This window comes from Aethalodelphis obliquidens, unplaced genomic scaffold (assembly GCF_003676395.1).
Source record: "Aethalodelphis obliquidens isolate GAN/ISIS:26980383/991018 unplaced genomic scaffold, ASM367639v1 scaffold5, whole genome shotgun sequence".
Classification (NCBI taxonomy): domain Eukaryota; kingdom Metazoa; phylum Chordata; class Mammalia; order Artiodactyla; family Delphinidae; genus Aethalodelphis; species Aethalodelphis obliquidens.
Window position 1 is genome coordinate 51481861 of NW_020837949.1, and position 16281 is coordinate 51498141.

General features: G+C 34.4%; 1 protein-coding gene across 2 annotated transcripts in view; it reads right to left on the bottom strand.

The window, feature by feature from the left end:
* Positions 1–16281, bottom strand: part of STK31 (serine/threonine kinase 31) — an 84443-nt gene that overhangs the window by 48467 nt on the left and 19695 nt on the right. For both annotated transcript variants that reach the window (XM_027101326.1, XM_027101325.1), the window contains exons 8-11: positions 12772–12887; positions 11223–11382; positions 8138–8260; positions 1290–1469 (exon numbers count right to left, since the gene is read on the bottom strand). In XM_027101326.1, the coding sequence (XP_026957127.1) occupies positions 1290–1469; positions 8138–8260; positions 11223–11382; positions 12772–12887 (579 nt within the window). The remainder of the gene's footprint in view (positions 1–1289; positions 1470–8137; positions 8261–11222; positions 11383–12771; positions 12888–16281) is intronic.

Sequence of the window (16281 nt, forward strand, 5' to 3'; positions counted from 1 at the left end):
AAACTTGACTGCTCAGGTAGCAAGTTTAAATCTGACAGGTAGTGGGCAGACAATATCAGCGTTTATACAAAGAAGGGGTATGATTATACCTGGTACTTAATGATGACCCACTAGCATTAAGGAATATGAAGATTCAAAGTTAAAAATTAAACCCTGATAGTTTCCATCTCATTAGGAAAACTAAGGTGCTTTCTATCAGGAAACAGACTTTATAATAAGGTGTTAAATAGAATAGACATCAGGGGCCCAAACTATAATACAGAACATAAATGTCATAAGCAGTCACTCGGCTTTCAGAGGTTCAGATTTGTGTTTATGGAGGTCTAGATTTGGGAACGGATATGGAAATGAAAGAAAAGGATAACAGATAATTAACCTAAATGGAAAGACAATTATGATCAATAACAAAAGAAGACAAAGAAATCACTTAGTTACATTAATGTATCCATAAGAAAGTACCAAAAATGAAGAGTTCTAGAAGTAGCAGGAGATTAAAGATTTTTTTTTCCCCAGACAAAGCTAGAACTGCATATTTGGAAATCATTCACACCAAGAGAGAAATGACACTATAGGTGTCTTTCCCTTTGCTCAGGAGGATGTAAAGCACACAGAAGAACACAGAATCAATAACAAAATTAGGCCAAAATTTAATTAAGGTTCTGAGTACACTACACAACACCACATGCCTCCAAGCCTTTTAGAAAATTACATGGTGTTTTCACAATAATAATTAAGAACTAAAAAAACAAAAAGATATGCAAGATACCTTTTCTAATATCTAATATCAAATGAGACTAATATTCCCCATTTATTTTAGATATCTTTAGGATATTTAAGATAACTAAAACTTAAAAGATTTACACTGCTAAACAACATTGTAATCATGGCTAGTTAGCCAACTAATGTTAAAACACATATGTCTTGCTAAAAAAGAAACCAAAAGGAGGAAAGCTCTACTACCCTCAAAGCACATACCCTTATCTCTACACCATAGCTGTAAAATATACACTAGACTTGTAATAAACTCCACTGATATTATCTTACACCTGTAACTTGAGTGAAGTTGTTTTCATATATGTCCTAAACAGAGAATGTAAATGTGTAAATCCCTCACTCTTCTATCCCAGCATTCTCATTCATATTCTCATTAATATTTTTTCTCTTTTTTATCTCTCTCTCCCTCCCTCCCTCACTCTCTCTCTCAGAAAGAAGTAAATTACATGTGGACAATTTAAAAATAAAACATTCCCTGGTTTATGCTATGACACTACTCGGCAACAGCTCGTTACCTTTAAGGTACTCTGAAACCATGTTACAAGATGTTGTAGAGAAACCTCTGTTTCACTTCTAACGCTGGTGAACAACTCTCTTTTATTACACTTCCAGTCATAAAATTTCTTCAGTATTTCTTCAGAGTTTGTCCCTTCTTTGGCCTGTCCATATACTGCTTCTAAAGAGGCTGACAAATCCTGCAGAGAGATACTTCTGTTTTTTTAAGTTTATTAATTTTATATTAGTATTCAAGTACCATATTAGAATCTGAGAGAAAAGTAGTATGTTGAATCCCTATCTTTGAGCATTTTATAAATAAAACTTAGAATAATTAGACATAAAAGCATAAGACTACCTATAAGGTGATTTACTTGGACTGTAAGAGTAAACATTAAGTGAATTAAGGTTATAAATAAAAGGTTTTATATTCTTAGGTTTTTAATCAAGTAGAAATTATCCTTTTTTCTCTGACTTTACATAAGAATCACTACTATTTTGTCCTGATATGGAAGTTTCTAAGAGCTACTGCTAAGTAAAAATAAACACACCAAAATATTCAAATAATTCCAATTAAAGAAAGACATTAAGCATATGTGTGTGTGTGTGTGTGTGTGTGTGTGTGTGTGTGTGTGCGCGCACTTAAAAGCATTTTTAGAAAGGCTTAGAAGAGACAAAAGAGCTTGATGGCTCTCTCTAGGAATCAGACTCTAGAAATGTCACAGAGACAAGAGGAAAACTTAATAGACCCCAGAAATTTTTATCACAAAACTCTGAGAAACCCTTGGAAAGAGAGAGGATGGCTGGTGCTTGGCATTGAATGAATACGGTCATACCAAGTGGGAGAAGGCCTGTACCACAGCAGAGAATATCCTGTGGGACAAGAACTGTCTTCATACGCCCTTCTTTCTCCCTCACATTGGGCAGGAAAGCAGCAGCACAAGCAAGAGGCAAGGATTTATACAAGTACAGTATAAGAACCTAGATGAGGCAGAAACTGATAACCAATACAAAAGGATTGGCCAAGCACTCTCTTTTCTTCCCTTTTGCCCTGAATACCTGGTAGCATTTACACCCATGGGTAGCAGCCCCTGGAAAAGAGCAGTGGCTCTTTTCCTCCCAGGACTGGGAGGTCCTCTGAAGAGTAAGATCACCTAGAAGAAAAGCCAATAAGAAGTAGTTGAGCCCAGACTGCAACCCTAGAAGTTCTGAGTAACAACCCCATCCTATTCCCTAAACCCATGTGAAATTACGGTCCAAGCTTTCACCCCTCCCTAGGTCCCATTACCACACTATCACATATGTATACAACAGCACACTAAGGCAGTTTATAATTCTTCAAGAGAATATGAGGTCCTGAGGGGAAGTACAGGGGAGGATGAAATGTGTGAATAATACAAGCATTCTGAAAGAAATATAATAAACTAAGCTACCTTATAAAAAGGAAGCAAAATCAGTAGCCCAGATAATAGTAAGAACTCAAAATAAACATAACAAATATTCTCAAAGAAAGAAAATTGGAAACATAAAGCAAAACCAAGTAGCTATGAATAACAACTGAAATTATTAAGTATGAAAGAAATAATCTTTGAAATAAAGAACACAAGGGATTGGTTAAGTGGCAGAAGAAATACAGCAAAAGAACCAATTAGTGACTAGGTGGTTAAGTCAAGGATCCTTCCAAAAAGACACAGAAAGGGATAAAAAGATAGAAAAAAATGAATGAACAATTAAAATATGTAAAGAACAGAAGTTTAAACACCCATCTAACAGAAGTCTCAGAATGAAAGAAAATGTAAATGAGGTGGGGGGGGAGACAGTATTTTAAGAAATAATTATCAAATATTTCCTAGAGTTAAAGAAAAACCTCAAACTGAATTGCCTCAGATTAAATCTAAACTTATATATGTTTCAGTGCAATTTAGGAAATAAGTCAAGAGAAAATGTTCAAGTTCCAGGAGGAAAAAAGGTAACAGAAGAACAAAAATCAGACTCATATCAACAACTACTGAAATAAGAAAACAATGGATTATTATTGTCAAAGGTCTGAAGAGAAAATGGATCTAATATTTTGTAGCTCACTAAACAATTATTTAAAGAGCTTAAATGTAAGCAATTGTTTAAATATTTAAATTGTTTAAATACAATATCCTGAGACATTCAATACGTCACAAAGTCAACCACTCAAAGCTCTCCTTGAAAGTACTCTCAAAGAAAGTATTCCAATACAGAGTAAACCAAAAGATATCCAATAATTTACAAAATAAATAAGAGTGAGAAAATAACTCTAAAGTCTGTTACTTGAGATATCATATACAGTATCTGTAACAATCTGTGAGTAAAATCCTAGACAACAATTGTGGTTGTTAGATTCATGGGAGGGAGGTACAGACAGACAAAAAGACACACCAGAGGCAAGTGAAAATGTTCTAAGATATCAGGGGTAGAAGGTGAAAATAAAGGGAGGAAAAAAAAAGAAACCATTATAAACAGAAACACAAAAATAATCACAGAAATAAGTTCTAATAAAACAGTAATTATAAATATATAAATCAAGCTACCCATCAAAAGGCAGATTTACACGTTGGATTCTTTTTAAAAATGATCTGTTAGTGTGTTGTCTAAGAGAGACATTTACAATAAAGGGAGAAAAAAAGAAAAAATATATAAAGCAAATATTAACCAGAAAGACAGGTGGGATAAGAATTTTAAAAGAAAACAAAAATAAAATTTTATCCCAAAACATCATAAGGGAAAAATAATGTTACATAACAGCTTAAAATACATAACAACCACAAATTCATTAACACTCAATAATACAGCAATGAAATATTTTGAACAATTTAAAGAAGCAGAATATATAACAATATATTAACTAGAATATATAACAAAAATATTCCCAAACTGATCAGATAAAAAAACTAAGCAAAGATACAGAAGATTAAAGCTTAAAATAATAGCTATAGGTCAGAAACTGCACACAGAGAAAACCTAGAATATACTTTCTTTTTGAACTTAAAAGAACGGTCATGAAAAATTAACCATGTATTGTAGGCCACAAAAAAAATCTCAATAAATGCTGAGGAAATCAAAATCATGACATTTCACTTCTTTGACCCTCATTATCAAAGTATAAGTTATATTTCTTAAGTATTTACTTGAAGAATATAAATAAAAATCTAACTATTTTTCAGCAAACTGAAGAGAAGCTTAAAGAATAATCCAGTGCCCAGGAGTGGGATTCCTGGATCACATGGTAACTCTTAGTTTTACAAGGAACCTCCATACTGTTCTCCATAGTGGCTGTACCAATTTACATTCCCACCAACAGAGCAAGCGGGTTCCCTTTTCTCCACACCCTCTCCAGCATGTATTATTTGTAGACTTTTTGATGACAGCCATTCTGACCAGTGTGAGGTGATATCTCATTGTAGTTTTGATCTGCATTTCTCTAATAATTAGTGATGTTGAGCATCTTTTCATGTGCTTTTTAGCCATCTGTATGTCTTCTTTGGAGAAATGTCTATTTAGATCTTCTACCCGTTTTCTGACTGGGTTGTTTGTTTTATTGATATTGAGCGGCATGAGCCATTTGTATATTTTGGAGATTAATCCCTTGTCAGTTGCTTTATTTGCAAATATTTTCTACCATTCTGTAAGTTGTCTTTTCATTTTGTTTATGGTTTCCTTTGCTGTGCAAAAGCTTTTAAATTTAATTAGGTCCCATTTGTTTATTTTTGTTTTTATTTTCATTACTCTAGGAGGTGGATTGAAAAAGATCTTGCTGTGATTTATGTCAAAAAGTGTTCTGCCTATGTTTTCCTCTAAGAGGTTTATAGTATCCAGCCTTACATTTAGGTCTTCAATCCATTTTGAGTTTATTTTTGTGTATGGTGTTAGGGAGTGTTCTATTTCATTCGTTTACATGTAGCTCTGGAGAAAACCATAATTCAAAAAGATACATGCACCCTAATGTTCACTGTAGCACTGTTTACAATAGCCAGGACATGGAAGCAACCTAAACGTCCATCAACAGAGGAATGGATAAAGAAGATGTGGTACATATATACAGTGGAATATTACTCAGCCATAAAAAAAGAATGAAATAATGCCATCTGCAGCAACATGGATGGACCCAGAGATTGTCATACTGAGTGAAGTCAGAGAAAGACAAATATCATATGATATTGCTTATATGTGGAATCTAAAAAAAGGGTACAAATGAACTTATCTACAAAACAGAAACAGAGTTACAGATGTAGAAAAATATGATTCCAGGTGGGGGGACATATACACACTACTATATATAAGATAGATAACTCATAAGAACCTACTGTATAGCACAGGTAACTCTACTCAATACTCTGCAATGGCCTACATGGGAAAAGAATCTAAAAGAGAGTGTATATATGTAACTTATTCACTTTGCTGTACACCTGAAACTAACACAACATTGTAAATCAACTATACTCCAGTAAAAATTTTTAAAAAAAGAATAAACTGGTGACCGAGGGGAATAGTAGAAAGAGAGACAAACCAGATTTGGCAAAACTTCTTTTAAGATTAAACTTTAAAAAGAAAAGAGCTTTAAAAATGACCTTGTTTGCCGATCCTTCACCTCTGTTTTCTAACAGTTAATGAGAAGAAATAAACCTTTACAGGGTAAAGTAGAAGCTGCAATGCAGAGAGGTGAATTCTTTCAACACTATCCTTTTATATGAAAAGCTCACTTCACCATTCTGGAATAACCTGTACTATTGATGCAATTCCATTTAAGAAAATGTTTCAAACCAGGGCTCCAATGGCTCCTGAACCATACACATTAATATGAAAACTACACCTTCATCTACGTGGACAAAAAGAGACCATGCCCATGTCCTGGCTATTGTAAAAAGAGCTGCAGTGAACATTTTGGTACATGACTCTTTTTGAATTATGGTTTTCTCAGGGTATATGCCCAGTAGTGGGATTGCTGGGTCGTATGGTAGTTCTATTTTTAGTTTTTTAAGGAACCTCCATACTGTTCTCCATAGTGGCTGTATCGATTTACATTCCCACCAACAGTGCAAGAGGGTTCCCTTTTCTCCACATCCTCGCCAGCATTTATTGTTTCTAGATTTTTTGATGATGGCCATTCTGACCAGTGTGAGATGATATTTCATTGTAGTTTTGATTTGCATTTCTCTAATATGATGTTGAGCATTCTTTCATGTGTTTGTTGGCAATCTGTATATCTTCTTTGAAGAAATGTCTATGTGTCCATCATCGGATGAATGGATAAAGAAGATGTGGCACATATATACAATGGAATATTACTCAGCCATAAAAAGAAACGAAATTGAGGTATTTGTAGTGAGGTGGATGGACCTCACTAAGAAAATTCCGTTTTCTTAAATGGAATTGCATAAATAGTATAGGTTATTCCAGTCTGTCATACAGAGTGAAGTAAGTCAGAAAGAGAAAAACAAATACCGTATGCTAACACATATATATGGAATCTAAGGGGAAAAAAAAAAAGGTCATGAAGAACCTAGAGGTAAGACGGAAAAAAAGACACAGACCTACTAGAGAATGGACGTGAGGATACGAGGAGGGGGAAGGGTAAGCTGTGACAAAGTGAGAGAGTAGCATGGACATATACACACTACCAAACGTAAAATAGATAGCTAGTGGAAAGCAGCCGCATAGCACAGGGAGATCAGCTCGGTGGTTTGTGACCACCTACAGGGGTGGGATAGGGAGGGTGGGAGGGAAGGAGACGCAAGAGGGAAGAGATATGGGAACATATGTATATGTATAACTGATTCACTTTGTTATAAAGCAGAAACTAACACACCATTGTAAAGCAATTATACTCCAATAAAGATGTTAACAAAAAAAAGAGACAGTGCCCAGATGTCCCTGAATATCCTTTTCTCCAATTCTCCAGCAAGCTTATTCCCTACAGTATAAAACAAGACAGCTATTATTCAACTTGGTATTAAAGATACTGACAAACAGTAAAAATTCTAAGATACATAAAAGGTAGAAGGAGTAGAAAAGGGTTATTGTGTTCAAATGATATGACCACACAGAAAGCTCAGAGTATCAACTGACAAAAACTAAAAGAGAGTTCAGCAGAGTTGCCAGAGAGACATCAATATATAAAAATCAATAGTATCCCTCTACACCATCAAAAATAACTAGGAAATGGAAAATAAGATAACATTCACAAAAGCAATCAAAAGTATAAATGTCTTGGAGTTAAATGAAGAAAATGCATGAGGCGCTATGGAGAAAACTTTTAAACATCATTAAAAAACATAATAAAAGATGTGAATAAGTAGAAAGACTATGTTAACAGGCGGAATGACAACATTGTCACACTAATTCACTCCAAATTAGTCATTTCTGAGCTGAAAGGATAGGACTAAAGACAAGGTTCCACAACATCATACAGCTACTGTACTCTATCCCTTATCACAGATATTAAAAGCCCTATAACTCAAGGATCAGGATCCCTCTCCCTAACTCTAACATATGGCTTTACTAGATTTTCTGCTAGAATGCAGTGGGTAACAGGGACTCACCTGCCTGCTACTGCTCCTGTCTCTGAGAGTTTCCCAAAGAATGCTGCTCTAGCAAGCCTGACATGCCTGATCATTTTAACTTATTTGCAGGATAAATACATATACATACATAAACACGTTAAATATATCAATATAAAATTTTAACACCATTAAAAAGAAACTAGGATTCATCAAAGAAAAACTTTTGCAGCCATCAGTACTATCTGAAGTCTAAAGGTAAACGCTAATTTCACCTCTCAAACGATAAACATATTTTAATATATATTTAATGTATATTTAGTATCTTTTAAAATTCCAACCTGTAATGTTTTCAAGCGTTTATTAAGAGGTAACTCATCAACTTCCAGAATAAAAACTTCTACTGCCATGTACAGCTTCTGTTGTACTTCATTTCTTTTGGCTATCAAAATATTCCCTTCATTCTGGAGGAAGGAAAAAAAGAATAACCATCATTAATATATCAGGTGTTTTTTTTACACACTGACCTCTATGAAAAAAACTGATCTCTTAAAGTTAGTAAAATTTAACATTACATTCTCCAAACATAGTAAACACTTCAGACAAACACCTGTCTCCTTAGATCACCAAAATGACAGAGTTTTCTCTACCTTAATTAGAAATAAGATTTACGTTCAACAATTCTTCTCTGTTAATCTTCATCTTTTCCTATCATTTCTGCAACAATAAAATTTTTGCTTTTCTTAAGAAAATTATACAAGTATCTATGGCTAATTACACAGTCTCCTTCCTACTCTCAGCCCACCCTCAATTCCTTCATCTACTTATCTTTCAAGATTCAGTTAATCTCCACCATGATAAAACCTCCAATTCACCCAAAAGGCTATGTTTGGAAATAGATATGAGAGGTATCCAAGAATGCTGTGAATTACCTCTGTTATAGTACTTACCAAACTATACTAAAACTATCTATTTATATATCCGGCCAATACCCAAGGTAGATAGAGGGATAGGACCACGTCTTAAACAAATGCATGTGTCTACTACCTGTAACAGTGTCTGGCACATACACTTAAAAGCCTGAATGTTAGAATACTCTTTTTTGTGTAAGCTCAACCAGACCATTATATAACTAATTATAAAGACAAAAGAAAAGAATCTCTTTCATCAAAACTACACCTGGTGGGCCTCCCTGATGGCACAGTGGTTAAGAATCCGCCTGCCAATGCAGGGGACACAGGTTCCATCCCTGGTCTAGGAAGGTCCCACATGCCACGGAGCAACTAAGCCCGTGTGCCACAACTACCGAGCCCACGTGCCACAACTACTGAAGCCCGTGTGCCTAGAGCCCGTGCTCCACAACAAGAGAAACCACCATAATGAGAAGCCCGCACACAGCAACGAAGAGTAGCCCCTGCTCACCGCAACTAGAGAAAGCCCACTAGCAGCAATGAAGACCCAACACAGCCAAAAATAAATAAATAAGTAAATTTATTAAAAAAAAAAAAAAAGTACACATGGCAATCAAGTTAAGGAACTGTGAGAAATATATAAATGAAAATAACAATACTGACCCAAATTAAGTACAAGCAGGGAAATAAAATGACAACTTTATCTGAGGGACAATTATGACTCTCTATTTATCCAATAATCTACTCTTCAGTCTGTCAAATGAACTTTAGGGTAATAAAGCCTAAAAGTAAGTCCTGAAACATCAGCAGTAGTGGAAATAAATTGCTTCAAAAAAAAAATCACATTTGTTCTACTAGAATACCAAGTCCTAGGTATATACTAAGCCCTCTCCCTCCCTGTGATAAATTACTTTCCTATGCTCAAATGACAAAAACAAAACAAAACAAAAATTAAAAAGTAGTCTTTTTTCATCTTTTCATCTTACTACATAAAAATACATGATGAAGTATTTTAATACTGGCAGTATGGTTTAAATGGAACTAGAATACACTTTGTAATCAGACATACCTGGGTTCAAATTCCATATTAACATTTAGAACTACATAATCTTGAGCAATTTCCTTAAACCCTGTGGGCCTCAGTTTCCTGAGGAGCAAAAGTGCCAAGTGCCTTTTTTTTTTTTTTTTTTTATTTCGCAGTACGCGGGCCTCTCACTGTTGTGGCCTCTCCCATTGCGGAGCACAGGCTCCAGACACGCAGGCTCAGCGGCCAAGGCTCACGGACCCAGCCGCTCTGCGGCATGTGGGATCTTCCCGGACTGGGGCACAAACCAGCGTCCCCTGCATTGGCAGGCGGACTCTCAACCACTGTGCCACCAGGGAAGCCCCAAAAGTGCCCATATTTAAAAGTTAGTGTACGAAAAGTTTATAAAGTATCTATAACACTGCCTGTGTTTCATAGAGATTCAAAAATTATTACTTCTGTCACTTTTTTTCTTCCATAATCAGAAGTAACCAGTAACCAGGTCTAATATGTAAAATAACCCAAATCGAATCCTTTATCCAAATTAAACATTCCTGGCATTTTCAAAGGCCTAGTTATTCTGTTTACTTTTCTCATTCAGAGCCAGTTACGCTGCCAACTGGCCAACCTAGAATGAATAGGAAATAAGACTTTCAGGGTACAATCCCCAGAGGCAAAAACCACCAATACTTAAGATAGGACAACTCCAAACACAAGTTTAGGGCTCATAGGTACTATGGAAAGCTATGATTGTTGTACCAAATATCTTTATATGAAAAAGAAGGAGTTCCATTCAGCTCAATATAATAAACTAAAGAAAATTCCAAGAGGAAATAAATATATTTTTATCTACACTAATGAAGAAGTCACATGAAATATTCCATTCTTCATATCCCTCCCCTACCCACACATGGATGGCTTAGATAGCATTTAACAGTAAGGCAGAGTCCTATAATGCAGCATAAAACACGCCACTCAGACCAGAAGACAAGATCCACATTAGCAGTTGTGGGAGCCACTCTGGCTTACAAGCCTCATGCCCCTCAAAAGCCACCATCTCTTATAGGTATAGCTGCCAGGGTCCCTTAAAGGGTATGCCCAGTTGCAAGTATTTGTAGTTTACAGTTCCTCCCAGTCCAGATACAATTTACCAACCAGGGGTTTTATTTTTACCTAAACAATGTTGCCAGTAACATGACTGAAATACCATTTCATCAAATTACCAAGGGAACAGAGAGAGGTAAATTCTCATGCAAAAGGGACTGCAAAAGGGTTAACTAACCCTTTTTCCACAATCACTACTTATCTATCCTACCTTTCTTACAAGGCAACAAAAGAAATCAAATTATTAATATGAAGATATGTAAAAGTTAAAGATTTCACATAAAGTATCATTCCAATATCTGCAGTCCTTCTGCTTTCTTGAAATCTGTTCTTTCTTTTATCTGTTCAACAGATAAAAATCATCATAGAGAAAAATTCTTAACCCACCATATTCTGACAAGCTTGAATCTTCCCCTGAGCCAGACAGTATTCTGCCCAAATTATCTCTAATTCATTCAGAGAAGCTGGGAGAGTAAAGCAGCCTTCATCCAACACTTGTATAGCATCTGACAGGTCATTTCCAAAATGAGCATTGATATTGACACATCTATTAAAACAGCAAAAAGGAAAAGATCAAGAAATTTTTAAGGTGCTGTGAGAAAAAAAATTACACTTAAATACTAATGGTCTAAAGTTACTATTTACAACACTGGCTATGAAGAGGTACTTTTTAAAATCATATAAAATCATAAATAACTTTGATACAATTAAAAACATAATTGAGAAAAAAATTTAAATATCTTTTTCAGAAAGCTTTATGTAAAAAGACAACTTCAAAAGTCTGCAGACTTTAAATGATATTAAATTAGATTTATAAATAATTCTGTAAAATTTTATACTTAAGCCAATCTTGCTTACCAAGATGACAGGCACATAGTCCTTGTACCTTAATAAGCAGACTAGCATTTGCAGAGTTTTTTAAAATATCCAAAAAGAAAAAGCAATGTGAAAGACCAAACAGCAAAACAAACAAGGCCCATCATTTTCTTTTTTCTAGCTTCCAGTTAGACTGCCACCATTCTAACAGCACATTATTTCCTCAAATATGGGTTAAAATATTTTGAACTGTTTTGGTCCAAAGTCTGTCTCACAGCTTTGCAAGTGTAGTCACCTGAATTTTTGGTTATGCATTAAAAGTTGATTAAGCTCTAGAGAGACTTACTCAAACTATTTAGAAACTTATAAACCAGATACCAATTGATGGATTTATACTGGAGAATATAAATTCCCACTGGACAAAAGACGAACGTGCAGGATTAATTCAGGGCAACATCTTCTTAGTGTTTCAAAGTACATGAGAAAATGAATTACTGATTTAAGTTGTATGTATAGCACAAAAAGAGAACTAGGTTGTTTTGAGAACTATTTTTTCCACATTGCAGAAAAGGGTGAAAAATTATCCCTAACCAATAATAAAACAATCCTCTATAAAGTACAATACCTATATAATTCATATATAGAGTCTGAGATATGCTGAATAAACTCTGCACAAAACTTGCTAACCAATTTCTTCTGACTCCATGAAGATCACTTTTCTTCTAACTCCATGAACACTACTTTCTTCTTTCTTTAGACAGGGTATAATTAAGTTATATTACTGAAATCTAGTTTCAGTATAGGACTGAAAATAACCCCAAGCAAAACAAGAGGACATAGTAGTTTCTCATCAAACTACCACTTAGAAGTTGTGTTGACTTTTTAATTTCATTCTCATAGATGACTTTTAGGACACTATCATGCCACACAGTGTCAACAGAACACTAACAAAAACAATAGAAAATTTGTCTCAGGAGTAACTATTTTTAGTTTCCTTCTTTAAAGTAATAAAAATACAAAGATTAAGTTACAAAGCAAAAATGTCAGGCACACAAAACAAAGCACCAACTAATTAGCATTTGTTTTAAACTATCCTTCTTAAAAATATGCTTTTACCTACCTAATTTCTTTCAATATTTCAACCTTAGCTGCTAGATTTTTCATTCTGGTACCTACACAAGTCTCAAGAGTACTTTCTAAATGTTTAGTCAAATCCATGGTAGTTGCTTTCTCTTGCTGAAGCAAAGAACAAATACATCTTAGTTAGACCCAAATAGGAAACTGTATTTCTACTGTTATTTAAATGATTTTTAGGCGTAATTAAAATTTTAAAGGCTAAAAAATACTAGGCGACAGGATAACAAACACTGATTTCCCTACTAGCTAGGATCTGAAAAAGATAAACTATTCCAGTCTTCTGCCTTCACACAGAGACACTCTTATATTGCATCCTAATAAGAAACCAAATAAAAACAAAATTTCACATATTATGTCTTAATACTTAGATTTTAAAAAGAAAAATAAAAGATACCCTTAAAAACCAAATGATAATCAATGACAATTTGTTTTCTGATGAAGTCTGATATCATTCTGCATTTTAAAAGAATCAAAAACATCATTTCCTTGACCCAAGCTACATTAAACTCCTTGATTCTGAGTGGTACCTTAACAATATGTCTAATATAATTATTCAAAATAATGCATAGAGCAGTAATATGGATAAAGACCTGCAATTTTATTCCAATTATACTACAAACCAGGTATTACACAGTTAAACACAGAACTTTTACTCAATCTTTAAACACCAGGCTGTCTGGTGTTCACATTCTCTCCAATGCTTCAGTTAAATAAAAAGAGAGCCAATACTGAATGCTGATTAATAGTAAGTTACATTTGGGAATGCTCATGCCCATCTGCTCCCATTTGCTGAGGAGGATGACCATGAAGAAGCAGTTATGTTTGTTCTTAAATCTGTTTATATCCACTGTAATTGCTATGATAATTACTCCAAAAATTACATAAATCTAAGAAACAGAAGTGGGAAAATAAAAAGTTGCTGAATCTTTGAAAATGTGTTTAATGCTTTACAAAGACTCGATAAAAGCAAATTTTTAGTACAAATTGCTAATGAAATACATGTGGATGAGAACTATAAAATTCTGAAGAATCATTTAAATCTAAAAGAAATGTCAACTCAGTTTCTCAACTGTCTTAAACTTATTGTTAATCCACCTGTAAAAAGAAAAAGAACCAGAGCTCAGATGAAAAATAATTAGTATGGTTTTTAAGACAAACAACAAATAAAACAAATAGAAAAGATGCCAAACTTAAACCCAACCACATTAATAATTACATTAAATGAAAATTAGCTAAACACTCCAATTAAAAGATGTGAGATTATCAATCTGGACAAAAACAGCTTAGACTCAACCATATAAGCTGCTTATTAGAAACACTTATTAGATATAAAGAGACAGATAAAAATTAAAGGATGGAAACTATATACAAGGCAAACATTGCTATATTAATATCAGGCAATGTGGACTTCAGTACAGGGAGCACTCCCAGCAATAAACTGGGATATTTCATAAAGACAAATGAATTAATTCATCAAGAAGACACAATTCTAACTGTGAATGCACCTAATAACAAAGCTTCAAAACCACAAAGTAAAACCTGACGGAACAAAAGGAAGAAATACACAAAACCACAATAATATCTGGATATTTTAACACTCCTCTCTCTGTAACTGAAGGAACAAGTAAACAGAAAATCAGTCATGATACAAAAATCTTAAACAATACTATCAACCAATTCGACCTAACATTTATGAAACACTCCACCACACAACTGTAGAATACACATAATTTTTAAAAGCATATGGAACATTTCTAAGGACAAACAATATGCTGGATAATAAAACAAATATCAGTAAATGTAAAAGGACTGAAACCATATTGAGTATGCTCTCTGATGCTAAGAAAATAAAATATCAGTAACAAAAATATACTGGAGGGAAATCTCCAAATCTGTGGAAATTAGGCAACACACTTCTAAATAGCTCATGATTTAAAAAAAAATAAATAATGGGAAGTTTTTAAATGTTTGATTAAATAATAAAAAAAACATATCAAAATTTGTGGACTACAAGTAAAGTGATGCTTAAAGGGAAATCTTTAAACATTATAAAAGAACAAAAGATTAAAAACAATTATATGAATAAAAAATAAAACAATGATACAAATTTCCATCTAAAGAAGCTAGAAGAACTGAAGGAAGGAAATAGTAACAATAAGTAAAGAAATCAATAAAGTAGAATAGAGACAAACAATAAAGAAAAAAAAAATCAACAGAAGCAAAAATTAGTTCTTGAAAAATGTTAAGGACTTCCAGTTTCCAGTCCAGCATGTAAGAAGAAAAGTCACCAGTCCATCCTAACAAGTAAAAAGTTGAGCAACTGAAAAATCAACAATTTTTCTTAGATTTGTCACAGAGGTAAGGTCACAAGGCACAACTGGAAAGACAAGACAGGCTAATAAAGGAAACTCAAAACTTTCTGGAGCAGCAATCCCCACCGCCCAGGGAAGAAGTCTGGAGTAGGGAAGCTGCAACTGTAACTGACATATTGCTAGAGGCTCAGTATGAACAACTGAAAGTTAAGAACACCAGGGGGACCCCATCATCAGGATGCCCCCACATTTTTGTGAGTTTTACCTCCTCGATCTCCAGCAGGTTCTCACAGTAAATCCCCTCAAGCTTGCAGCAGGAGGAGGGGAAAAGGAACCATTTTGATATATGTTAGAATATTCTGTACTTAACAAGATCTGCCCTCAGTGGAAACCATTTAAACAGAGCCTACCTGCTAGGATTTTATCCAAGCCTAATTAACCTGGGGGAAGGGAAATACCCAAATCCAGCCCACTCTAGCCATCCTCCTTTCTAAAGGGAGTGGGGGAGAAAACTAGTTGCAAGTGCGAAATTCACAGTCCGGAGGCACAGGCTCACTAAAAGACCTTCTTAGTCTTTTCAGACTATAAAACGCTTCTCCTTCCCCTACAACTAATCATCACATTTACTAAATTCCTATTTATAGAAGTTCCTTTCACCAAACACATCATGCCTGGCTATCAAAAAAAAAAAAACTTGTAAGACATGTTAAAAGACAAAAACACAGTTGGAAGAGACAAAGCAAACATCAGCATCAAATTCAGATCCGGCAGGAATATTGGGATTATCAGACAGGAACTTCAAACATGGTAGGACAAATATGCTAAGGGCTCTAACAGATAAAGTAGACAGCATGCAAGAACATACAGGCAACGTAAGCAGAGAGATGGAAATTCTAAGAAACAAACAAACAGAATATGCCAGAAATCAAAAACACTGTAGACAGAAATGAAAAATGCTTTTGATGGGCTTATCAGTAGACTAGATATGGCTGAGGAAAGAATATAATCCAAAATACGTGAATCCATATATCCACAAAAAGACCTGTAGAAGAATAGTCACAGTGGCTTTATTTATAATGGCCCAAAACTGAAAACAACCTAAATGCCCATGAATAAGAAAATGAGTAAATAAACTGCGGTATATTCATAGAATGGAACACTACTTTGCAATAAAAATGAAC